Source organism: Erythranthe guttata, chromosome 12 (genome assembly GCF_056151865.1).
Source record: "Erythranthe guttata isolate IM_541 chromosome 12, IM_541, whole genome shotgun sequence".
NCBI lineage: Eukaryota > Viridiplantae > Streptophyta > Magnoliopsida > Lamiales > Phrymaceae > Erythranthe > Erythranthe guttata.
The window spans coordinates 4,173,235-4,197,735 of record NC_142544.1 but is presented as its reverse complement, the minus strand read 5'-3'; the positions used below and the strand labels follow the sequence as shown (position 1 = coordinate 4,197,735).

The following is a 24,501-nucleotide window of genomic DNA, read 5'->3' as shown; positions in this document are numbered from 1 at the left end:
ATATATAGAGAGAGAGAGAGAGAGAGAGAGAGAGAGAGAGAGAGAGAGAGAGATACATACAGATAGATATATATATATATATAGATATAGATATATATATATACATACAGAGAAGTATATATATATATATATATATATATATATATATATATATATATATATAAATATATATACAGAGCGAGAGATATTATATATATAGATATAAATATATATACACAGACATACATATATAGAGAGAGAGAGAAAATTAATATTTTTTTTTTTTTTTTTTTTAAAAACCGGTTCAAACGGTTAGAACCGCGGTTCTAACCGTCGGTTCCCGGTTCCAAAAATGAGGAACCGGAACCGAACCGGTTTTTTCGGTTCCGGTTCCGGTTCCGGTCAAACCGGTTCCGGTTCGGTTCTAAAACCGTTGACCCCGGTTCGGTTCCGGTTCCGGTTCCGGTTCTAACCGAACCGGTGGTCAGGTCTACTTTAATATCACCAAGTTTAGAACCACAATTCAATACATATTTATAAAAAAAAAAATTACTTTAATACCAAAAAGAAATTAAAAGTACAAAAATACTCCTTACCTACAAAATATCAACTTATACCAAGAGATAGTAAGATTTCTTGAGTTTAATACAAATTAAAAAAAAAAGAAAAAAGGAAAAATCTCCCAAAAAAAAACCTCCCCAAAACCCACCACACCCTGAAACCGACCGCCGCCGCCCGTCCTCAACCTACCGCCGTGACCCAAACGAACCTGACGCCTCGCCGCCGCCGCCGTTATCTCCAAGTAAGAGTTAGACTATTTCCCCCCTTAGATATTGAGTTAAATTTGATATGGATAGTTAGGATTTGATTGTTTTACGTAGGAATGATTGTTATTTAGTGATGGGTACCTATAATTTCAGTCGATTTGAGCATTGATTTGAGATTTCGTGGTTTGTTCTTCGTCTTCCAAAAATCGACCTGAAAGTGTCGATTATTTCACAATTTTCGACATATTCTTGTCGAAAATTGTGAATAAATCGACACTTTCAAGTCGATTTTAGCGTATTGTCGAAAATTTGAATTATCAAATTTCGACAGGTTCCTGTCGAAAAATGGTGGAAAAATCGACAAGTTGTTGTCGATTTTTCCACCATTTTCGACAGGAACCTGTAGAAAAAAAAGGATATGATTTATGCTTCGGTTCATTATTGAAACCGAACCATTATTGAAACCGAACCGAAAATTATATGAACCCAGAAGGAACCGAAACCAAACCGAAACCGATCGAAACCGAACTGCAAGAAATCGATCGGTTTAGTTTTTGGTTCTTTAGGAACCGAATACTTCGGTTCCGATTCAGGTTTGTGGCTAAAACCGAACCAAACCGACCTGTTCTCACTCCTAGTTGCCCCGGAGCCTTAAACAGCACCGACAGATTTCTCTGGGTCTTGGTCATGGTCTTTTTTCTCGATTTTGGTCATGGTTGTCTTTCCCTTATCAGATAGTTCCTTCCTCTTCTTACGATTGGAGACAGTCGGCGGTATAAGAGGTTCATACGGTTCTTCCACTGCATTACAATAACACACATATAAATAAATATATATATAAATTAAAAAACCAACAAATCAAAATTGGAAAGAAAAATAAATTACAAAAAAAAAAAATCACAGCCTTTTTTCTACAGGTTCCTGTCGAAAATGGTGGAAAAATCGACAACAACGTGTCGATTTTTCCACCATTTTCCGGCAGGAACATGTCGAATTTTGATGATTCAAATTTTCGACAATACGCAAAAATCGACCTGAAAGTGTTGATTTATTCACAATTTTCGACAGGAATATGTGGAAAATTGTGAAATAACCGACACTTTCAGGTCGATTTTTGGGATACGAAGAACAAACCACGAAATCTCAAATCAATGCTCAAATCGACTGAAATTAGATTCACCCATCACTAAATAATGATCATTCCTACCTAAAACAATCAAATCCTAACTACCCATATAATATTTAACTCAATATCTCGAGAGAGGGTGGCGGCGGCGGTTTGTTGGCCTTGGGACGTCGGCAGCGGCGGCGGGGCGTCAGGTTCGTTTGGGTCGCAGCGGTAGGTGGAGGATGGGCGGCGGCGGTGGGTTTTGGGGTGTGGTCGGTTTCGGGGAGGGTTTTTTGGGAGATTTTTTCTTTTTCTTTTAATTGGTATTAAACTAAGAAATCTTAATATTTTTTGGTATAAGATGATATTTTACAGGTAAGGGGTAATTTTATACTTTTAATTTCTTTTTGGTATTAAAGTAAGAAAAACTTTAAAAATATGTATTGAATTGTGATTTTAAACTTGGTGGTATTAAAGTAAGAAAAATCTGGTATTAGTTCTAACCACCCTCTACTATGAATAAAAATATCGCGATGGATATATGCAGGCCCCAAATTTCTTTGTCCAAGACTTGCAACATAAAAATCATAATTTACACTTAATGAAATTCATGACCAAATTAAAAACACAAAACATTAAATATAAAAATAAAACTCTTTCCTTTGTGCAAGACCAAATAAATACATAAACCCATAAATCCATCCATTATTTCAGAACTTAAAAATTCCCTTCTTCTTCTTCTCCTTCTTCTTCACAAACCCACCAAGAACCCTACACACCAAAATAACCAAATCCACACGAAACATTCACAGTGAAATCAGAAAGCAAGGAGATGGAGGTTTATGAGGGTGGAGAATGTAATAAAGTATGTTTTAACCGTTTATTTTAGCTTGTGTCTGTTTTTTTTATTTTTTTTGGAAAGAAAAAATCGCCGATACCAGAAATCGGTATTTGCTGACTAATTTTTGTTACAAACATTAGAATACCGATTTTTGTGGACAATATCGGCGCTGGCATGTCGATTTAAACGAAATATTGTGAATGATGGCATATTCGTCCTTTTTGGTGTTGATATAAGAAAATTAGGTTAATTTGTGGTCTAGAACTAAGGAACCCTTTTATATGTGTTTGAACAAAGAAAAAATTGGACTTGCCTATATCCGCCGCCTAATAATATGCATGTTTCCTACTATGTGTATGTGTGTCTATGCATGCATCAAACTTGATCTCTCAATTTGATCATGGCAATCTCTTCTAGAACCAGTGACTCCTCCACACCTGTGTCATCTTCTGGATCAGAATATTCTATCTCCGGCATGAAAAAATTAGCAAAATAGTGTCATCACCGCCACGAAGAAGGCAAAGAAGACGAAGAGATCGTACTTCAAGGAGCAGAGCATGGTGATGAAGCACTGCCCAACTATGAATGTGAAAGCCATGCTGACGGCCAGCGTAACGCTCTGGGTGGTCGACCGGACCTCCAAAGGGAATATCACGCTCGGGTACAGCCACCCGAGCGGGCCCCACGGCCATGCTAATCCCATCATGTACACGCATATGCACACCACCACCAACGCCGCGAACTAAAAGGGTATATCTATCACGTTTCTTGACACCCCGATTAGCCCCGCTATAAGTGCCTGGAAAATGAACATTTGCACGCCGCCTTCGAGGAAGAGGCTCCTCCTCCCCCACTTATCGGAGCCGTAGATTGACACTCCGGTGGCGAAACCTAGTGTGGTTCTAAGGTGTGCACTTGCACACCATTGAATTAATTTTGATAGTTTTGTTAATTTTGATTTTCTTTTTCTTTCATATATTATATTGGTATTACTTTATGTGGATACGTATTTTAGAAAACAAATTGGAGATGTTGCTCCCGAACACCCATAAATTTTGATAAAGTAATAGTTATATTTTTTACTATACATAATTTCAAACACCCTTTGAAAAATATTCTGGATTCGCCATTAGGTGCATGTTGGATTTATCCGAAAGGTACCTGAGTTCTTTTGAAACATGTGTATGAAAATAAAACTACACAGGCTATTCAAAGGGATAGGGGATCGAAGACCATACATCCGAGTAGATGACAACAACATATATTGACGATGTTTTGAATTATATTTATCGAAATACTATTCATAGTGCATGTTTTACCTAGCTCACAATGCGATTTTAATTGATCATTTGCAACTTTTCAACAACAACAAAACTCATAACTCTCTCAAAAATACTCAAACGGAATCAGATTCGGTTTCAGCCATATTGATAATTGTTATGTTTAAACTGATATTATCAGAAGAAGAAAAAAAACTACAATTTACAAAAAATTTAAATTTGGAGGTTGAGGAAAATGGGAGAAAAGGCTAAAGAGTTTTTCAAAATATTAAATTAAAACGCAGTGCAACTGGGAAAAAATGCACTAGTACTATAATAGTGAACACCTTATTTTTTATTGACTCGTTATATATAATAGTGAGGGGAGCTCTAGATTACAAAATAAAATTCGACATATATATATATATATATATATATATATATATATATATATATATATATATATAAACAAAGAAATAATTGTACAAATAAAATTTTATTGATCAAAGTGAAAATATTGTGTTACAATCTCTAATTTGATCTCGATTGTGATTCTTCACCTAAGTAAAAGTATATTTGTTATTCAAAAATTTGGAGTTAGGTCGTCGTTGACTTAATTTCCTCTAAATTTGATTTCGTTCTTCGATAATGGTAATTCGAGGTTTTGTAACTTAAACTCGAATTAAACATTATGCCGACTTCTTGGATTAATTTTGTAAACTTCCATGGTGGTCTAAAATGTCCGAAATGTGTGAGAAACTTTCCGAAACTCTCATATTTCATCAAAATTAGTACATTATGAGATATACGACCGTCTAAACTATGAGATGGCTTATATATTCCATCGAAAGCGCGCACGAATTACTGATGAATCGTGCTTGAATCTACTGCTAATTCCAAAATTTAACAAGTCGGTATGTTTTAATTAATTAGAATATATATAGAAACTAATAGTAATAAAAACTAAAATAAAATTAAAACTTGCCTATATATATATAGTGGGGTTTAGTGGCAGCTCGAACTCGAGCTCATAACATTTTAACCGAATTAACTCGAGTTCAGTAGTACTAGATAAGACCATCTTTTATTCAATGAAGTACAAATTATAGTTCTAGTTATGCAAATTAGTCGGATAAATTAATAACGGGGTATTTACGAGCGTTTTTCACGATTTTAGCGAGTGCAGCTTGGCCAAGATCAAGACCACAAACATCAGCAAGTTGAACCAAGTAGAGTAAAACATCGGATAGTTCTTCTTCGAGGTGTTCTTTGTCACGTGGGCTCCAGTTCGGTAATCCTTTCGCAACTTCTCCTCTCCATTGGAATATCTCAGACAGTTCTCCCACTTCACCTACCTGCATTTATATATATGTATACATTATAATCAAGAAAATAAAGTATATTCTTACAATACATATATATATATATATATATATATATATATATATGAATGGTAGTTAGAAGGCTTACCAGAGCAAGAAGCAAGTTTCTAGGGCTGTGATATTGCTCCCAACCCCTAACCCTAGCAAATTCAGATAATGTAACCTTAAGTTGTTGCAGTGAGACATCCTTAACCATATTATTATTATTATTATTAAAATTATTATTATTATTATTATTTCCTTCAATATGGGAATTCTCTACTTCCATTTCAACTATCTGTTTCATCTCTACACATCTCTTCTCTATTTATAGGGGGAAAAAAGTAATATTATTATACTATATGCAGTGGATAGGATCAAGCAATTTTATATGAGGTACAAAGGACAAATTGCAAAAAATAATAAAAAAGAATTATGAAAAGAAAAAAAGGTTTCTCTCACTAAAATCCAAGTGAATCCAACCTAGAGCAATTAAAATATTTCAATGCATAATAGAGGAGAGGGCCCTTTTTTTTGTCTTCCATGACAATTTGTTTTCATGTGAGGTTATAATTCCATGCATGACTTGGTAGCACTCACTCTCATCATATATATATATATATATATATATATATATATATATATATATATTTAGTACGAAAACTTTAACTTCTTAACATATTTGTGTTCGGATATGTCTCGTATTCGACACTCGAGGAAACCTTCGGGTCTCGGGACACCTTATGAACCATCTCTTGTAATTTCTGAAAAATTATATAAACATGTTTGAATAGCAAATTTTCAAATATTTTTGTTGCTTCCCTAATTATTTTACATGATCTAATAACCAAATTCTAAATTGATAGTTGATAATACTATTTATTTTAAATATATTGTATGAAAATATATCAAAAGAATTCATATATATAAATAAAAACTTAAATATGTTTATATTGGCATATGTATATTTATACTCTTATACTTTTAATATTTACATGTTTTCGCAATTTTTTGAATCCATTTTTGGAACATGCCATTTTTCCGTTTCCAGGAATAATCACCGCTTCCGTGTTCGTGCTAATTTTAGAACATAACAATAAATGTATTAGTCACCGCTTCCGTGTTCGTGCTAATTTTAGAACATAACAATAAATGTATTAGTCACCGAATGATCTGTTGATTAATTACTTAATTCTTTTCTATTTTAAAAATTAGAACACAGCAATATAATATAGTAATTTCTTTTATGATGATTGCGTACGTTTTAGAGCTCTGGCTCTATTTCTACAAATCGTTTTACAGTAGGCGTGTATTTCGACGATGACGGTGGTTCTTTTTGGAGAGGTAACATGTTTTTTTGCGGGCTACCCACCGTTGGATTCATCTTGTTAAGATTTATCTTTTGGTGTTAATTTTGTTCAATTTTGATAGTTGGATCTGTTTCTGTGATTTCTTTCATTTTGCGCTCTGAACATTGTGTGGTTGGCGGCTAGGGTTTTGATAGAAGGCGGTTGGGGTGAGGATTCCTTGCCGGTTTGTTGGAAAGTTATGTCTTCTCTCTTTCTCTCTATCTCTCTCAGAATTTTCTTTGATTTTGAGTGTTGTGAAGTTCGTCATTTTTTTGCTAATTTTCTCTAAAATTTAAATTGAATAACGTACACAACAACATATGCAATGTTACTTGTATTATATATCTCCAAAAATAACACAACTAAATTTTCTTTTGTTTGGTTTTGCAATAAATTGCAGCGTAATAGAAGCCATCGATTTCAAGTTGTAGCCGAATTTGGAGAATTTGACATTTGTTTCAAGCTAAAGCCAACTACATAATGCACATTACTATAGTTATATATATATATATATATATATATATATATATATATATATATATATATATATATATATATATATATATATATATATTGTAACATGTAGTAATATATAGGGGTGGTAAAAAAGCTGAACCACTCGGGAACTCGTTGGCTTGAAAAAAGTTCGAACTCGAACTCAAGAGCTTTTTGACGAGTCGGGCTCGAGCTTTTTTTTAGTTGTTCCTGAGCTCACGTACGAGCCGGCTCGCGAGAATTTTTTTTTTTTACTTATTTTATTTTTTTGTTTTTAAATATTATTTTTTTATTTAAATAATGTGTAATAATGTAAAATATTATAGAAATAATCTAAAAAGAACATATAAATATTAAAATATATTTATATATAATTACAGTTTATTTTCTATTTTGTAATTTTTTTATTATAATCTACATAAATTTAATAATAATTAAAAAATATTAAAAAAGAAAATGAGCTTGGACTCAAGCTCGAATCATTCACATCCCTAGTAATATATGCATGTGATTGTGTATTTTGATATGTATTTGTTGGTTACGAGTTGATTTATGATATAAATATTTAAATTGTGATTTTTTTTGTAGTGTGTGTACATAATTGGTTGACCATGACTTTGAAGTAAAAAGAAAAAGATACAACTATAGTCATTTGTAGTCGTTTTTATTACTCTAAGTATATCAAAAAATTCCCTTTCAACAAAAAATAGCGAAATTGATAAATGCAGGTCAAAAAAGTTTAAATACTGTTGTCGAAAATGTCGAATGCAGGTTGATGAAAATTTAATATAAGGGCATTATAGTGCCTTTGCCTCTCCAGAAAACTATCCATAAAAATGATTTCGATTTGGATTTTTCTCTAGTTTAATGACGTGCCGGTCTCATATAAACCCTAAATAGTTATTTATTATCATCCAAATAAATCAATTGGATAAGGAAAAGTTGTATGTGTGTGCATGTAGTGGTATGTCTAGTATTTTTGGCACAAGGCTATATTGATAGTGGGACAAAACAAAAACAACAATATATATTTGGGTGTTCCAAAATCCCGTGTTATGCGGGTCTGACATGGTCCATCGTCTTATTACCCCATTGTTTCACTTTCAATCCTCTATTTCAAAATATCTTCAATACATGTAATCATTTTAATGATCGCAAAAAAATCGTACTAAACTATTTTTTTTTTTAAACATTAAAAAAGTATATTACTTATCTTCTAGAGTTTAGTACATGGTGCATTTCATAGTCTAGCTCGTACGAAGAAAAAAATTATTCTTTTTCAGAACAGACAAGAAAAAGAAAGCTAAAAAACAAGCGAACAAAAGGACATTCGTCATCAAATATACGAAAAACCCCTTCTTGTTTGGATAATTACATATACTCCTTAACTATGAATCGTCTTACACTTCTACCCTTATGATGCCAAATTCAATATAATCATCTAGATTCCGTGGAATGTGCTCTACTTTGTACTTGTTTTGTGTAAAATTACAATTTATGATGCACCACAATCTGATATACAAGCCAAAAAACACATCTTATGATCATCTTGCTTCAAAATATGGAGCTCGAATGGGATAAAACGGATAAAAAGGTGATAATATTCCATATATTCAAGAAGATTCCACTAAATTTATAACCGCAAGAGTGGACGTGTAAGAAAATTTATAGTTCAGGGGTTGTTGTAATTACCCAAACATGAGGGGGTTTTCGTAATTTTACCATACCGCAGGGGGTGGCTGTAATTTACCCTCAAATATAAAATTTCTTCGTTATCCTGAGAAAAAGCGCATTTTTTCGAAAACATATGCACCCTTGTTCACTTCCCGATCGATAGCAAAACTATTTAATAACATGATTTAATCACTTGGAAAGTAGAACTTATGTGCCGATTAGTGACGAAACGAACGATTTAATAACATGATTTAATCAGTTGAAACAGTACATTTCAAATATTAACTCATAAAAAATCATATACAAAAGTGAAAAAAACAGAGAAAACATTCTTAAGATTATCCCCAATCAACCACAAACATGGTGTCGAATAATCGATCAATATATCTCCACATGTCTGTGGAAGGCATAGGTTATTCTCATCGAAATGCAGATACAAGAATGAATAATCGAGCGTCTCTCGCTTATAGAGTATTAAAAAGAAAAATCAGGATAAATGAAATGGTTTCCATGCACAAAATTGTTTAAAATCATAACAATTGGGATGCTGTATTAGCTGTCAGGGACTTGAAACTAGCTTCGCCAAGTTCATGGCTCGTCAATAACCTACTGGAGGGCTCGAATTTTGAACCTGGAGGAAACTGAATCGCTTCTGCCGATTGTGATTTCAATAGGAAATGGCTGCCAACTGAATCGATGGTTCTATTTATGAAGTTCGATCTTGAAATATAGTCCTTCATGCGGCATATAAATTCAAGATGATCCCTTGCCTGAACAGAAAAGAACGAGGCAAACATCGGAATATACGTAAGTTATGTTGGAAAAACCACAATAGCACAATTTGAGCAACATAAAACTCGTGTGTGTTTGAGTTACAATTATTCGAGTTCTCTTAAAGTATAGTTAGCGATTCAGAAAGTTAAAGATTTAATGCCCCAACTATAAAGTGTTAAATATTAGCAATATATATCTCCGCTTACCTGTCGATAATCAGGAGCTCGTTTCGGGTGTTTGAGATAGCCCATGTTAGTGATTTGATAGTCCCATAAGAAGGAAGTATGGTGGACCCACCTATTTTTGGTAATAGACTGAGCATTGCCACCAAACTTGCGGTTGCCAAGCACATAATCTGAAAGAAACGGAGCGGTACAATAAACACAATCAAAACTCAAATTGAATTCAATATCATCCTTAATACTGAATATGGTAAGTTATGGTGCGAAATTGCTTCTGAAATTCTCATGCATTCTTCAACTATTCTTGGCCAACATTCATAATTTGATACGAGTAACATCATTTTCTTGCAAGGTTATTGGCTACAAAGAAATAAGTTACAGACCAAAATATAGAACATTAAACAAGAAAGAACAATATTATGGCAGATGGTGTTTCAAGAATTTCACCATTTGATTTGTCAGAAAATGATTATTTTTAAATCTAATAGTTCGTCCCCATTTTCAGAGCAAGAAGGTATGTCAGAAACCACAACAATTGGTTCATCAATGAACTTGTTCGGAAATAAAACAACTGTACCTTGAAATATGAAAGAACATTTCCCGGTTATCTGATCACGAAGATTGCAAAACAAATAACAGGAACGGAATAAAAAGAAATGTGACAGCTACTAATAGATCCACATTAGCTGATCCTAACAGTCAAAACCCAGAAAATAAATCTGTTTAAAGATAGACTATAAATTACAAATATCGTTTGATGACAAACAAATCTATCAATTCTTTAAAAATTATAAACAGAAATCTTATTAAACCTAAGGTCCATTTAACATTATTGCAGGAATCATAATAAACATATTGATAACATATACATACCGTTCTCACGAAGGCGAAAATCCCCAATTCCTTGAAATACTTTCTCGTATAAAAGACTGCTCCACGACATGATTGGTTGAGGATATGATTGTAAACCAGGAACAGCATCCTTGTTGCATATAAACGTCACGAAAATAGTGCCCTGATCAACAATAACAGTACCACCTCCAGTAAACCTTCGAATGACCGGAATTTCATCTCTTAAAACAGACTCTATTTCAACAAGTTCCTCTGCTTTCCTATCACAAATTATTCATGCAACGCACATCAACTTCTTGCATATATTCTACGTACATGGATCATCGATTTATTTGACAAATCTTATATCTCCAAGATTGCCACGTCTCGGTCAAACGACAAACCTCCACCAAGTACTAACTAATATTAATCTACCCTGTATGGTTAATACATGTACAGATAATCTTCTTGCTAAAAATAATTTATAAGCAACGCAATAAAGCAAAATTTAAGCTCGCTAAAGTTGAACCTAAACTGATTAAGAAAAATTCATAAGAATGGATCGATATCAATGATTACAAAAATGCAAACCTACATGATAATCGACACTAGTTTAACCCACCAAGCTAGACATTGTACCAACACCAATAACTATTGTTTGTAAAGCTTTCCTCTATATTCAAGAAACTTACATGCTTAACAAAAATGATTAAGAAAATGATTGAGAAAATTTCATAAGAATGGATCGATATCAATGATTTAAAAAATGCAAACGTACATGATAATTGACACTAGTTTAACCCACCAAGCTAGGCATTGTAGCAAAACCGATAACTATTGTTTGAAAACCTTCCCTATATATTCAAAAAACTTACGTACATGTTTAACAAACATCACATAAGGAAAAGCTAACAAAATTGAACGGTTGTTGGTGGCTGTGATTTCAATAAATTGGAAAAGAAAACAGTTGAACAATCGTAAAGATGGATTCAACTAACGCCGAATATAGTCCAATTTTAGATTAAATTAATGAAGTTGAAATCCACAGTCCTTCGAGAATTCAGACAAACCAACATAAAAAATTTACGACAACAAATTGAAGATTCCTAACCATATTCAACAAATAAATTCATCAACCAGAAAGTAAAGAGAGAAAATGAAACTACTGGATAAAGAAGGTAAAATTAACTTACCCAGAGATACCCATGACGATGGTGGGGTCGATTGTGCCGTCATTGATGATGCACCAGTTCTCAGCCGAGGTCCTTAGAATTCTCTCCTCCAAATGCAATTGCTGCAGAATCGGCACTCCTTTTAGCCGGAGAAGATTGATCAATGGCAGACCGGAATTTCTTATTTGAGATACAGCCATCGCCGGTGAACTCCACTCTCTGCATAAATTAATTTATAAATTTACGCTGATAAATTAATAAAAAAAAATGAATAATATCAGTAAGTTCAAAATCATACCGACGATCCAAATTCCAAACATTAACAGTAAATAAAAATAAAGGCTGAGATTTAGGGATCAAGGGTTTCGGGGCAGTTGAAGAAAAATAAATGGAAAACGATGAAGAAATCAGAGTGAAAATGATGATATATTGGCGGACCTGCTGTAAATACTAAGAGCAACTCCGGCGGATTCCTGTCATGATTCACGGCGGTTCCGGTGGGGGCAACGGCGACGGTGACGGAGGTGGGTTGAAGGAAGTTAATTGGCTGTGTGGGGAACAGGGGACGAAAATAAACGAATTGGATTAACGGAGAAATGTTTGGAGTTAAATCTGCAGAACGGGACGATGTCGTTTTGGGTTAAATATTGGGTCAACACAAAATAGTATTTATGTAAGTAGCAACTCCAATGGGAGTATCAAATAGATTATCAAATTCATAAACCATTTTTTTGATATTCCAAAATTAAAATTTTCTACTCCAATGGATGGAAGTATTAAAATGGGTAAGTATTTTGATATTCTACCTCTTTGTATGTAAAATTACATCCTGGAACTTGAGTTATCAAAAAAATAACTATATAAACATCCAATTACAAAATAACACGTGGCAATTACAAATAAAAACACTAAAAAACTTTCAATTGATAACCATGGTTGGAGTAGATAAACTGTAAATGGATATTAAAATATTATTTTAATTATCAAATGAGTATTTGATAATCCAATTTTGATATTGAGCATTGGAGTTACTCTTACTTATAACCATAAGTTCAGATTAGATACATTTCTTACTGACTAATTAATTATTTAATTAGTATGATCTTCCGACGTAAAATTAAATCTTGTATTAAATTTGTTGGTTCTGATATTGTATGTTTTTTTCTATAAAAATAATTTATTTAATAAAATTAATATATAATTTGAAGGATAAAATAACATTTTACTTGTTCATGTCTTGTTCATGTCATCACTTGTTCATGTCTACATTATTTTACTTCTTTTTGGTATTTTTTCGGCACCCCTTTCAAGATTATGGGGTTATTTTACATACCCTCCTAGCCATCAAATAAATTAGGGATAAACTCAAGCCCAAATCATCTTTTGACATATCTCTTGGAGAAGCGGAAGTACTATACTATCCTTATACGCAATTTTCGGCCAAACTGCATTCAGCAATTCTGGTCCTGCATTTATTATTTTCGCTGATTTATTTCTTATTATTATTATTTTTTAAACAATAATAAACATATTTGTTAAATTTATATATATATATATATATATATATATTTATTTTTTTAAATTTTTATTTTTTTTTAAATTAAAAAATATATTTTTTTTAATTTTTTTAATATTTTTAATTTTCAAAATAATATGTTTACTGTACTGAAAATAACTACATGTAACTATAATACCTATAGTAATTCGTAGTTATGTTCGTTTTTTTCCCCATATTTTTAGTCGATCAATTGTATACACACACGAATACTGGCTTATACAAAAGAAATTCATAATTCCCAACAAAAATTTACAAATGTCAATATTTTTATTATAAATCACCTCAAAACCAAATAAAAATACAAAATCGAAAATACACAAATATATGCATATATAACTACATGTTACTATATGTATAGTAACGTATAGTAATGTGTAGTAATATATACAGCTAGTTGAACACTGCTTCACATGTAACTTCAACCAAATATTTGACACCTTCAAGTAGAGGATCAATGGCTTTCATTAAGCTGCAATTGCAAAATCAAAACAAAAAAAAATTACTTAGTCGCAAATCAACAAAACTTAAAGAAACATCAAAACACTCAAAAATCAACAAACACGAAGAGATCGAGAGATAGAGAGAGAGGTTATTGCTGGGAAATGCTAGAAAATTTTAAATCAAACAGACATTGACTCCTCTCCTCCTCGCCTCCTACCAAAACCCTAGCCGTCGCTTATAACCACCCACGGTTCCGTGCGCCCATAAATGCAAAAAAAAATATAGAAATAAATCTGAAAACATAAAAATAAACAAAATTACCATCAAAAAATACATCTCGACGAGAGGAATCCAACGGTGGGTAGCCCGTCAAATTTCGACTGGTGCAACACAAAGAACACCTCCGGCAAGACCATCATCGTCGAATGAAAAAAAAAATGCATAAACAGATCTGCTCTCCAAACTGAATGAAATCACCACCAAAAGAAAGAGCCCGACGAGAGGAATCCAACGGTAGTTAAACCATCGAATTCCGACCACCGGAGAGCGAGTTATGGCTCCGAGAAGCAATTTCACCGGTGGGAGGTTTGTGGAGGCGAGATTTTGAATTTGGGGGAAGAGATAGACCGAAATGTGAGTGTCTAGGGATTAAAACTGATTTTAAAATGGTATTATAGGTACTTCAGAGGGGCCTAGGGGGGTATTTCAAAATATTTTTGAAATTAGGGGGATTCGCTTGAAGTGTAACCCACTTGGTAGTTAGTTCTATATAATTTGGGAATAAGGGGGTCTACAAAATAATCCCAAGATTATTGTTCTTTGAAAAATATATAGAGTAGGAACCCCTTTCAAGATTATTGATCTTCGAAATATATATAGAGTAGGAGTGGCAGTCGGAATGATATTTTTGAATTTCATTGATTTCGATTCGAAAAAATCAGAATTTGAAATCGTATTTTTCATTCCGATTTTCAAAGTTATGTGGAAATTCCAATTTTAGGTCCCAAATCTTCTATATATATATATAAAAAGACAATCTATAGGCCTAAAATGGTGACACGTGGCATTTTTAGGGTTTCCAACCCTAGGGCAATTTTTGTAATATTTTCATAGTCCAAGGGCTTATACGTATTTTCGGGATGTGAGGCGAATCGTCGCTTCTTTTCAAAACTTTTATCGAACTGCTTATTTCTTGCCTAACTCCTCTTCTCTCGCAAAGGCAGTTCAATTCTTCCTTCTGCAACCGTTGATTTGTTTTTTTGCTTCCAATTTTACTCTCAATTGCTTCGCTTCTGAAATCAAGTTGGGCAATTTCTGAATGGGGGATTGAAGAAAAAAATACATACCCTGATACCCATTTACCCATACTTTTCTCACCACTTCTTCTCCACATTTATCCGATAAAATAATTCTGCAAATCTGTGGGACAATATTTTCTCATGGGTGTTTTCTTGCATTCTTTTATTAGTCTTCTAGCATAACCATTTATACGAATTCCCATTATGCATTTTATATGGAGAATTCCTTTTTATTTTCTGAATGATTTACTTTTTCTGTGCAGGTATTACACTGTTGTTTACTTGCACAGAACTGATGACACCTTGGTATGAATTTGGTTCTTTTTTAAATCAATTCCGTCTTCTCTACTTTTTCTCTCTTTTTTTTTTTTTTTTTTTTTTATAATAATTTCATGAATCTAGGGTACTATATTCTTTGGTTTTTATTTCCATCGAGCATTGTGGTGTTTGTGTTATTGTGCATTTGTGCCTACTAGCAACATTGGTTTTTTTACTATAAAGTTCGCCTCTCTCATAAGTTACCAGTTTTTTCCCCTTCTCTTAAAGAATCCTCCACCATCTGATTTCCCCTTTTTTTTTTTTCCTTTCTTTTTCATATTTTGTATGTTTTTTGAGGAACCTCATGGTTCAAATATTATCCTTCCATGATCTACAGATTCACTCAATATATAGCACCATCTCTTCGAGAAGGCTTTTTTTAACGCAATAGTTCTCGAGGTAACTATTTTTTCTTGAGGCTACTTTCGATAAAATATATTTTTTCGATTACATTCAACATGTTGCAGTATGATCAATGTTTTTTTCTATTGCAATTAAATTTTCCATGTTTCATTTATTTGTTGCGTGTGTGATTTTTATATTGCTACTTATTCAATGTACTCCGGTTCATATCTTCAGCACAACGATGGGATATTTGGTAGTCTCCAAAGGATAGATAAAAGCATTGTGAAAGAATAACAATTTTCTATTGTAAATTTTGTGTATATATATATATATTTTTTTTTTTGTAGTTTGTTTTTGTATAGTTTCTCGATTAAGCATTAATAACTTTGATCTACGATATAATTTCTGCCAAATGGAGCATAAACGTATTTTGCAAGGTTCTGTTATAGTTTTTTTCTCTTTTCTTCTTTGAACAGAGATGCTGGCTAAATTGTCAACGAGAGAGACAACAACATGTTAAACTAGATACTGATGTTGATATCTACACTAAGGTAAATTAAAATTTACTATTTCTGCATTTTTTATGCTTAATGTTCTTATTTCCATAGTCATTTGTCAAATAACCATTATTCTTAATTTTGTTTTTAATGTTTTTAGTTCGATAAAATTAACCTTATGCATCAAACTGTATTTGGAATTTATGTCCATGAAAAGTTTCAGCCACCGATTTGCTATAATTACATTCAATACTTTTCTGGTGTTTCTTATTGCTTTCTCTAGAGGGCCTTTTCATTCCTAGTATTTTTTCTTTTTTTACCTCTTAAGAGATTAGCGTTCCCGATTTATTTGGTATCACTGCGTGTTGTATTCATTTCAACTGTCTGGTGATTGAACATACAAAAGCAGTAGGAAAAAACAAGTTTGTTCGGGTATGAATTTCTAAACTTACGCGTATTTGTAGGGTTCTTATTTTCGATGCTTACTTCACATATGATAAGAAATGTGTGTTCGCAAATGTGTGCATTGGGATCAGTCCGTGCGTGTATTGCAATTTATGTGTATGATGTAGTTTGTTTGTGTTTGTGTTTGTATTTTAGAGATAAACTGCACAATACATTTAATTGAATTTTTGTTATGTTTTTTTAGGACTTAGTAATTCTGAACTTTAGATTTTAGAATTTCTTTTACCAGATTTTAGAATTTGTGTTTTACTACATTTTATAATTAATGGTAGGTTTTTTAAGATTTTTGGTCCATTTGGTAATTATGTTCCGTCAACCACATTTCATTTCCGTAGTAGGATTGCTAAGTTGGCATCAGTATGTTGTCTCATAGGTTCTTTAATTGATAGTGAAATGTGTTTAGGAATTTTGTAGCAATGTTTTGGTTATGACTAACATCTTATGGTTTGTTATACTTAAGGATTTTGGATTATTCTGCAATTTAAGTGTTATAGTGACATATGGACGTGCTTATGTAGGATATTTTGGGTACCATCAACCTGTTACCCACAAACTATATCTTCCATGCTTATGTCATATGTGTAAAAAAAATTATCATTTTTTCAGTATCATAGGATCGGATGAAGAATTATGTCTCAAGGCGTTGTTCAGGCTTCCAGGTTCTAGATTGAAGCTTCATGGGAACAACAAAGACGTGCAAGTAAAGCGAAAGTGAAACGAATGAAGGGAAAACAGCCCAGTGGCTTAAGTCTGACCAATATCAGATAGTTCAATTATGCATTCATTTCTTTTCGAATAGTTTATATGTCCAACATCGATTCATGCGGAAATTGATTTTTTGTACATTGTAGCAGAACACTCTCTTACATAAGTCCGATGACGTTAAACAGTTATATGTTGTGCTAACAACGAAAGATGATACTCTAAAAGTCGTTAATAAACATGATATAAAGTGATTAAAGAGCCTATTAAATTTTCTATTCCTTTTTTGGAAAACACGACTGTATGGACTTGAATATATACAAATTTACCTCATTTGTTTTGAATCATTCATTTAAATATGTATTTATCGTCAATTAAAAATATGTACTCACCGTGCATCGCACGGGTGTATTACTAGTTTGTTTGAATTGTATATCATTCATTTACCTCATTTGGAAAGTTTAAGCTTTGATATGCGATAAACTGTTTTAAGTAGGGGTGGTTTCGGTACGGTTGCCGAATATTTTGATCAATACCGTGTACCTACCGAATTATATGGTATTGAAAAATTCGATACCGTTACCGTACCAACAAGTGCGGTATACCGGTATTCGGTATACCGTTACTTTCGGTACGGTATATCGGTATATGGTACTCTACCGTTAATTTTAATTTGTTATACTTTGAAGACGATCTTTATAAAAACACAATACTTTAAACAAGAACATTGGCTATTTATATGATCTTATTCAATTTTTCAAAGCTCCTTCAATATTTATCAAACTTTAACTTCATTGATTTAGTACACCTTGCAAAATAAGATTACTAGAGTCATGATTTTTTTTTCAATCTCAATTTGCAGCTCTATTATTTCAGTGAAAACCAAATGGGATGTACGTTTTTTTGTTGCACTAAGCTTCCATGTTTTCTCATAAATTTTTAAGAACTGTATTTTAACATTTTTAAGTTTCGACCTATTTATTTTAAGTAGTAATTTTAATTTTAGTTAATTATTAACCAATATAAAATAAGTATATATTAATTAAATTATAAAATTCAAATTTGTGGTACGGTACGGTATTCCCGTGGTACTCAAATACAATACCGCTACCGTACCGTATAATAGTGGTACGGTACTAATACCGTACCAAATGTAATGGTTACCGAAGTTTCGATAATTTTTCGGTATTGTTTGGTAGGTATACCGTGGTATTCGGTAGGCGGTAATTTTTTTCCAGCCCTAGTTTTAAGAGTTGATAAATTAATACATCTTATTTTTAGAATTACTTTATAAAGTGGGGGTCTTTACAAATAAGCCCATCAATGGTTACTTATTCATAAAGAGATCCGACAAAAAACTCTTTTACCAATAAATCCATACATGGTCCAAATTTTTGTAAAGGACTAAAATAACCCCTCATACTTTAATATGCAACAATTTCATCCTTAACTTTATTTAACCTCAATTTGACCCCAAATTTCACAAATTATTCAATTTTGACCCAAAAAAATTTTTTTTTCAAAAAAAAAAAATTTCAAATTTTTTTTCCCGCCGGTTTCCGGCGTTGACTTTTTTGAATTTTTTTTTCTCTTTCTTTGTGTAACTTTTTTTTTGTTTAAACAACAATATTGCTGTGATTGACAGTAATATTAACTATCTTACTGTTAAACACATTAAAATTAACTAAACTACAGTTTAACACACTAATTTTGCTATATTAATCTCTAGCACAGTAATATTAACACAACAAAACTCATTATTATTGTGTAATAGAGTAATATTACTATGTTGACCGTTCAACAAATGTAAACATAATAAAAAAAACCTAAAGAATTAATATTACTGTGAGTGACAGTAATATTACTATAACAACAGTAATATTACCGTCAACCACAGTAATATTACAATAATAGACAGTAATATTATTACGTTACTCCGTGAATAACTCAAACAAACAAAAAAGCCAAACAAAATAAAAATATTGATGTGGTTGACAGCAATATTACTATAACAACAGTAATATTACCGAATATTATTGTGTTTACAATAATATTACAATAATAGACAATAATATTATTACGTTACTCCGTGAATAACTCAAACAAAACAAAAAACCCAAAAAAAATAATAATATTGATGTTGTTGACAGTAATATTATTGTGTTTACAGATATTTTACTGTCAACGACAGTAATATAATTACGTTGACTTGTCAACAAATCAAACAAAATAAAAAAAAACAACAAAAATAAAAAATAATAATATTACATTAATTTACTGTCAACGGCAGCACAATTACATAAATGTATTGTCAACGGCAGTACAATTACATTAATTAAATGTCATTGACATTATAATTACGTAAATTTACTGTCAGTGACAACACAATTACGGTCAACGTTTAGCGGCGGACGTAAAAAAACAAAAACAAACCAAACAAAAAAAAAACTTCAAAAAAACACTAAAAAAAGTCAATGCCGGAGACCGCCGGAAACCGGCGAAAAAATCCGGAAGAAAAGAAAAGAAAAGAAAAAAAAAGTCAACGCCGGAGACCGGCTTGATCGCCGGTCAACGCCGGAAACCGGCGAAAAAATCCGAAAGAAAAAAAAAATTTGAAAAGTCAACGCCGGAATCCGGCGGCAAAAAAAATTATTGAAAAAAAAAATTTGAAAAAAACTTTGTTTGGGTCAAAATTGAATAATTTGTGAAATTTGGGGTGAAATTGAGATTAAATTAAGTTAAGGATGAAATTGAAGCATATTAAATCTAGGCAAAGGGCAAAACATTAGATTTACATTGTCTTGGATCTTGGGTTTTACAGTAAGAAAAGAGTACATGAAAACTCAAGAAATACTAACTTGCAAAGTGTGATACATACTTTAGCTTTGGGCAACTATCACAGTGTTTTGACTGGCTAAAAACTTCACACCATTCGCCATAGCACAAACTGCCAAGCATCTCGTCATCGTTGAGTTCGTTGTCACTATTTAAAAAAAAAAATCGATCAATATGATAGCAAAATTGCAAAATAGGTAGTGGCCAATATTAGATTCAAGTCAGGGGAATTAATTTGCATATGCAATTTCTGTCGAACACAATCTGATATAACCGAACCGAAAATTTTCATTTCCAAATAGGCGATGGGTAATATTTACTTCTAGCGTTTTATGGATAGACGCACCTTTTAAAGCCACAGTGTTGGATGATATGACAAAAATGTCGATGATGAATATCACAGACGAAGGAAATTCCCACACCTACAGAAAGCAAACTTTTCGATCAGTTGAAAACGGGGCCAAAAAAACTTATTGGTCGTACAAATGAAGATATTAGGAGCAAAGTATAGGCACTAAAGTACATGATTCCGTTAAATTAGATAAGAGAGAGTATTAACAAGAAAAATACCATCATGGCCACGAGAAAGATCTTGAAGTAACTCGAGAAGACGAGTACGAGCAATATTTGATTCCATCTGTCAATTTTATAGGAAAGTGAATTAATTTCTGAAGGGCGAGAAGAAGGCTATAATAATAATCCAAAAGACAAGAAATTGGGAAGGCGGTGCGAGAGCTCAGACAAATTTGTTATTACATAACCTTCAATTATGTACGGAAGAAGAATATTGCAATGAAGAATTCAAGTTATAAAACAACCCTTTACTGTATCAAGATAGTCCTAAATCGTTCAAACACCAGATGCAGCATGTGTTTAAAATTTCTATAGCTTCGGTTCCTTAAATTTGAACTTTTAAAAAAACTGTAGCCCCTCGCATGTGTATACCGTTACCACTGAACAGATTATAACTGGCAAAGACTGGTTTTGCGGACAAAAAAATGGTGAAAAATTAAAGAATGAAAACCGAGAATATACACCAGAGGAATTGGCGTTGGATTAGTAACAAAGATGACAGAACAAGTGTAATCATTCCCTGAAATATTAAACAAACACCTCGACAAACTTGTGAAAAAGGAAAGATTTGATCTGATGTTGATAAATTATCGAGATACGTTTCAAGCATTTTTAACGAAAATATATCCCACATAAAAAGTGTACTACCTACCGTCTATTGGTGGTAAAAGAAAAGGGTAATGGAACAAAGGATGATCATGCTTGAAAAAAAAAAGATCGAACAAATTTAAGAAGTTCAGTAATATTTACCCGAAAAATTCAGCTGATGCACTCAGAAACTTCCGAGTGGCATGAAATACAGCAACGAGAAAGAGAAGGTTCCCGAAGATAACACCAGTCAGCATCTGGATAACAATCACCATCAAAAATGCGTAATCAAGTCTAAGTACATAATCACTAACGGCGTTTAAAAACGCTAATTTATCCGAACCTTTGTGAATTCCAGTAGCAGCGAAGCCACTCCCACAGGCGAAGACCATTCCTTTTCACTTGTGCTCAAAACCCATATTCTGTCTACAGAAGTTAAGGTACCGTATATACTACATCGCACTCAAATCCAAGCATACAACAGAAACTTTAGATTATCAAACGAAACTAGGGGTGAAAGTCGGATGGATCGGATCGAAACTAGTCTTTTCGGAAATTTTCCAAAATTTTCGGAATCTAAAAATTCATTCCAATTCCAAAAGGCCCGCAAATTTAGGAATTTCGGAAAAAAAATCGGAAATCACATAAGTTTTAAAATTTCAAAACTTAGCCGAAATTTTCTGAAAATTTGATAATTTTTCAAAAATAAGAACATCCACGTCGATAAAAGTAAAACTAATAATTGCTAAATTTCATCAAAAAAATAAATAAAAATAAACCACATCATAATATCTTATAAAACTTCTAACAACAGTTCAATATGTCAAAATCCTAAAACAAAACTTATATCAAATTACTGTTTTAGAACAGAAAAAAAAAAAAAAAAAAAAAACTTAAAATAAGTATTGTATAATATTTATTATTTATATGTGTATTTTTCGGGAAAAAACGGATTTTTTCGGAATTAATTTCGGAAATTAAATCGGATTGGAAATCGGAAATTCCATTTTTTTTTTCTTATAATTCCAATTCCAATCCTCGGAAATCGGAATTTCAGAAGTCGGAATGAACAAAGTTGTTCCAAAATCATAATTTTTCGGATCGGAACAAACAAAAATTGGAATTTCCGTTCCAACTTGCTAAACGAAACTAATGGATACTTTACAGTGTACAGTACTCGATCAATGGATACAGAAATCCAACAGAAGGTACGCCAAAACCGATTTCCACAGCAAGCTCTGCATCACGAAAAAGACCGTTTCTACATAGGCTAAGTCGAACCCAATTTTACGATAGCAAATGTTAACGAATGAAATTGTACCTCAAAGTTGACGGTCTCTTTACTGAACATATTGTAGAACAAATGCCTAAATGCTTTCGGCTTGTGCAGAATCAAATCGATTACGAGAATCTAGATAATTACCAGCATCCAGGAAAAAAAAATTAATCAAAAAAAAATTAAAATTAAGCATCAAATATGATCAAATTTTGTATTCTACTTTGTTCGATTACCATCAATTCACACTCGATGTACTCATCAGCAACTGCTTTGCATTTGCCCTAAAATAAATTTCAATAAATTAGAGAGAACGTAAAAACAAAAAATTTCAATGCATTAGAAATCGAAAATGAAAAACAAAATTGAAATTGGGGGAAAAATAAGTGTGAATTACACATCTCATGAGGCGAATGTTTCCTGGGGAATACTGAATGTAGAGGGTTTTGATAGGGAATCCACACTGCACGCATCGGAAGTCAGTTGTACCCTCCGCTGCGCTAGTAGTACCACAGTCCTCCATTTGTGGTGTTCTTATCTGGTTTTTTTTTGCCTGTGGCAAAAGAGTAATGACAGAGAACATGAAGCATGTAAAAGAGTAGATGTAAAAGAAATTTAAAAAAAAAGGAAAAAAATAATGCGCCGGAGAAAGGTGAGAGCGGTTACCGGAGAAGTAGTCGGAGTGGATTTGTAAATGGATTTGCGGCTGGCCTGTGTGATTTGGGAATTTTTCAAATTAGTGAATTTTTTTTTTTATTATTTGAGGAAAAATTAGTGAATTTGAAATAAAGAGAATTTTGTTACACATTCTTTTTTGATTTTTCTATTGAGATCAATTTTGCTACAATTTGTTTCTTAAAAAAAAAAAAATTGATTCAATTTTTGCTTAGGACAAAATATATTTTATCAAATGCATTTCATTCTAAAAATTGGAAATTTATCACAAGTCAATGAAAATGAGTTTATTGGGATGAAAATCATATAATGGTGTTATGAAAAAAATGCATAAAATCCCATTATGAAATGATTTGTGCAGGCACATATTAAACAGTCAGGCACATTTTTTACCATTCTTCAAAAAACAAAAAGTGAAAAAACTTAAAAACTCTCTCAACCTTTCGATTTTCTTTCGCAAAGCCCGTGCAAATCGTCAACAGATCGGAGGTAATTTTTACGTTTTTACGATCCTCTTGTTATGTAGATTACGAAAAAAAAAACGAAAAAAATCAAACTTTGGCCTGCTCGTGTGAATTTACACGAGCGCATCCACTGCGCTCGTGTAAATCCACACGAGCAGGCCTTGTTAATTTTTTTTTTTAATTGCTCACTTGTTTTCGCACGAGCACTGCTGAAATGCTCGCATGTTTTTGCACGAGCACAACAATTTAATTTTTTTTTCATTTCATTATTTAAATGCTTTTTTTTATTATATGAAATATTAATACTTCCTGTTTTTATATTAATGTAGTTAGCAAATTATAAAACTAAAGAATAAAACTCAAAAAAAAAAAAATTAAAAAATTGTGTTGCTCGTGTGATTTCACACGAACAGAGACGTTCTGCTCGTGTGATTTCACACGAGCATACCTTCTCTGTTCGTGTGAAATCACACGAGTGGGTTAAAAAAAAAACAATTTTTTTAGATTTTCTTTTTTTTTTAAATTAAATAGCTCGTGTGATTTTAAACGAGCAGGTGCCACCTGTTCGTGTAAAATCGCACGAGAGAATATTAAAAAAAAAATTTGTTAATGTGCTCGTGTGAATTTACGCGAGCACTTGCCAAGTGCTCGCGTAAATTCACACGAGCACATGA

The 24,501-nt window shown here is 32.5% G+C and overlaps 3 protein-coding genes and 1 long non-coding RNA gene across 9 annotated transcripts; 1 reads left to right on the top strand and 3 right to left on the bottom strand.

Moving 5' to 3' along the window:
- Positions 1–4,923: 4,923 nt before the first annotated feature.
- On the bottom strand, positions 4,924–5,660 carry LOC105959879 (uncharacterized). The gene is made up of 2 exons (XM_012984042.2): positions 5,425–5,660; positions 4,924–5,309 (listed from the first exon to the last, which is right to left on the bottom strand). The coding sequence occupies exons 1-2, from the start codon at positions 5,620–5,622 to the stop codon at positions 5,079–5,081; spliced, it is 429 nt and encodes a 142-aa protein (XP_012839496.2). The 5' UTR covers positions 5,623–5,660; the 3' UTR covers positions 4,924–5,078.
- Positions 5,661–9,083: 3,423 nt separating this feature from the next.
- On the bottom strand, positions 9,084–12,443 carry LOC105959876 (Biotin/lipoate A/B protein ligase family). Of its 4 annotated transcripts, none has more exons than XM_012984040.2 (5): positions 12,231–12,443; positions 11,814–12,011; positions 10,663–10,901; positions 9,814–9,962; positions 9,084–9,603 (listed from the first exon to the last, which is right to left on the bottom strand). In XM_012984040.2, exons 2-5 carry the CDS (start codon positions 11,990–11,992, stop codon positions 9,364–9,366), a joined length of 807 nt encoding a protein of 268 aa, XP_012839494.2. In that variant the 5' UTR covers positions 11,993–12,011; positions 12,231–12,443; the 3' UTR covers positions 9,084–9,363. The 4 variants fall into 4 exon arrangements, with proteins under 4 accessions (XP_012839494.2, XP_088683259.1, XP_088683260.1 ...); XM_088827133.1 differs by having other exon boundaries at positions 10,663–10,896; positions 12,231–12,406; XM_088827134.1 differs by having other exon boundaries at positions 10,663–10,893; positions 12,231–12,406.
- A 2,855-nt stretch (positions 12,444–15,298) lies between these two features.
- On the top strand, positions 15,299–17,625 carry LOC148766265 (uncharacterized). Of its 2 annotated transcripts, XR_016034840.1 has the most exons (5): positions 15,299–15,395; positions 15,745–15,806; positions 16,229–16,303; positions 16,580–16,681; positions 17,374–17,625. It is a non-coding gene; the product is annotated as an uncharacterized LOC148766265 (long non-coding RNA). The 2 variants fall into 2 exon arrangements; XR_016034839.1 differs by lacking the exon at positions 15,299–15,395 and having other exon boundaries at positions 15,663–15,806.
- A 2,524-nt stretch (positions 17,626–20,149) lies between these two features.
- Positions 20,150–23,511, bottom strand: LOC105959877 (protein ARV 1). 2 transcript variants are annotated; one of them, XM_088826917.1, is made up of 10 exons: positions 23,355–23,511; positions 23,086–23,241; positions 22,925–22,972; positions 22,734–22,823; positions 22,605–22,650; positions 21,756–21,838; positions 21,575–21,669; positions 20,822–20,888; positions 20,598–20,673; positions 20,150–20,399 (listed from the first exon to the last, which is right to left on the bottom strand). In XM_088826917.1, exons 2-10 carry the CDS (start codon positions 23,209–23,211, stop codon positions 20,296–20,298), a joined length of 735 nt encoding a protein of 244 aa, XP_088683043.1. In that variant the 5' UTR covers positions 23,212–23,241; positions 23,355–23,511; the 3' UTR covers positions 20,150–20,295. The 2 variants fall into 2 exon arrangements, with proteins under 2 accessions (XP_088683043.1, XP_088683044.1); XM_088826918.1 differs by having other exon boundaries at positions 23,086–23,226; positions 23,355–23,451.
- Between the last annotated feature and the right edge of the window lie 990 nt (positions 23,512–24,501).

Excerpts from the sequence above, each read along its gene's own strand:
- LOC105959876 (XM_012984040.2), bottom strand. The coding sequence starts at position 11,992 with ATGGCTGTATCTCAAATAAGAAATTCCGGTCTGCCATTGATCAATCTT. Across the intron at positions 10,902-11,813 it reads ATCGTCATGGGTATCTCTGG|GAAAGCAGAGGAACTTGTTG; the intron begins GTAAGTTAATTT and ends AATTTGTGATAG. Across the intron at positions 9,604-9,813 it reads GAGCTCCTGATTATCGACAG|GCAAGGGATCATCTTGAATT; the intron begins GTAAGCGGAGAT and ends TTTTCTGTTCAG.
- LOC105959877 (XM_088826917.1), bottom strand. The coding sequence starts at position 23,211 with ATGGAGGACTGTGGTACTACTAGCGCAGCGGAGGGTACAACTGACTTC. Across the intron at positions 21,839-22,604 it reads GTACCTTCTGTTGGATTTCT|ACAGAATATGGGTTTTGAGC; the intron begins GTATCCATTGAT and ends TAACTTCTGTAG. Across the intron at positions 21,670-21,755 it reads TGCTACTGGAATTCACAAAG|ATGCTGACTGGTGTTATCTT; the intron begins GTTCGGATAAAT and ends ATTGTTATCCAG.
- LOC105959879 (XM_012984042.2), bottom strand. The coding sequence starts at position 5,622 with ATGAAACAGATAGTTGAAATGGAAGTAGAGAATTCCCATATTGAAGGA. Across the intron at positions 5,310-5,424 it reads GAAACTTGCTTCTTGCTCTG|GTAGGTGAAGTGGGAGAACT; the intron begins GTAAGCCTTCTA and ends ATATAAATGCAG.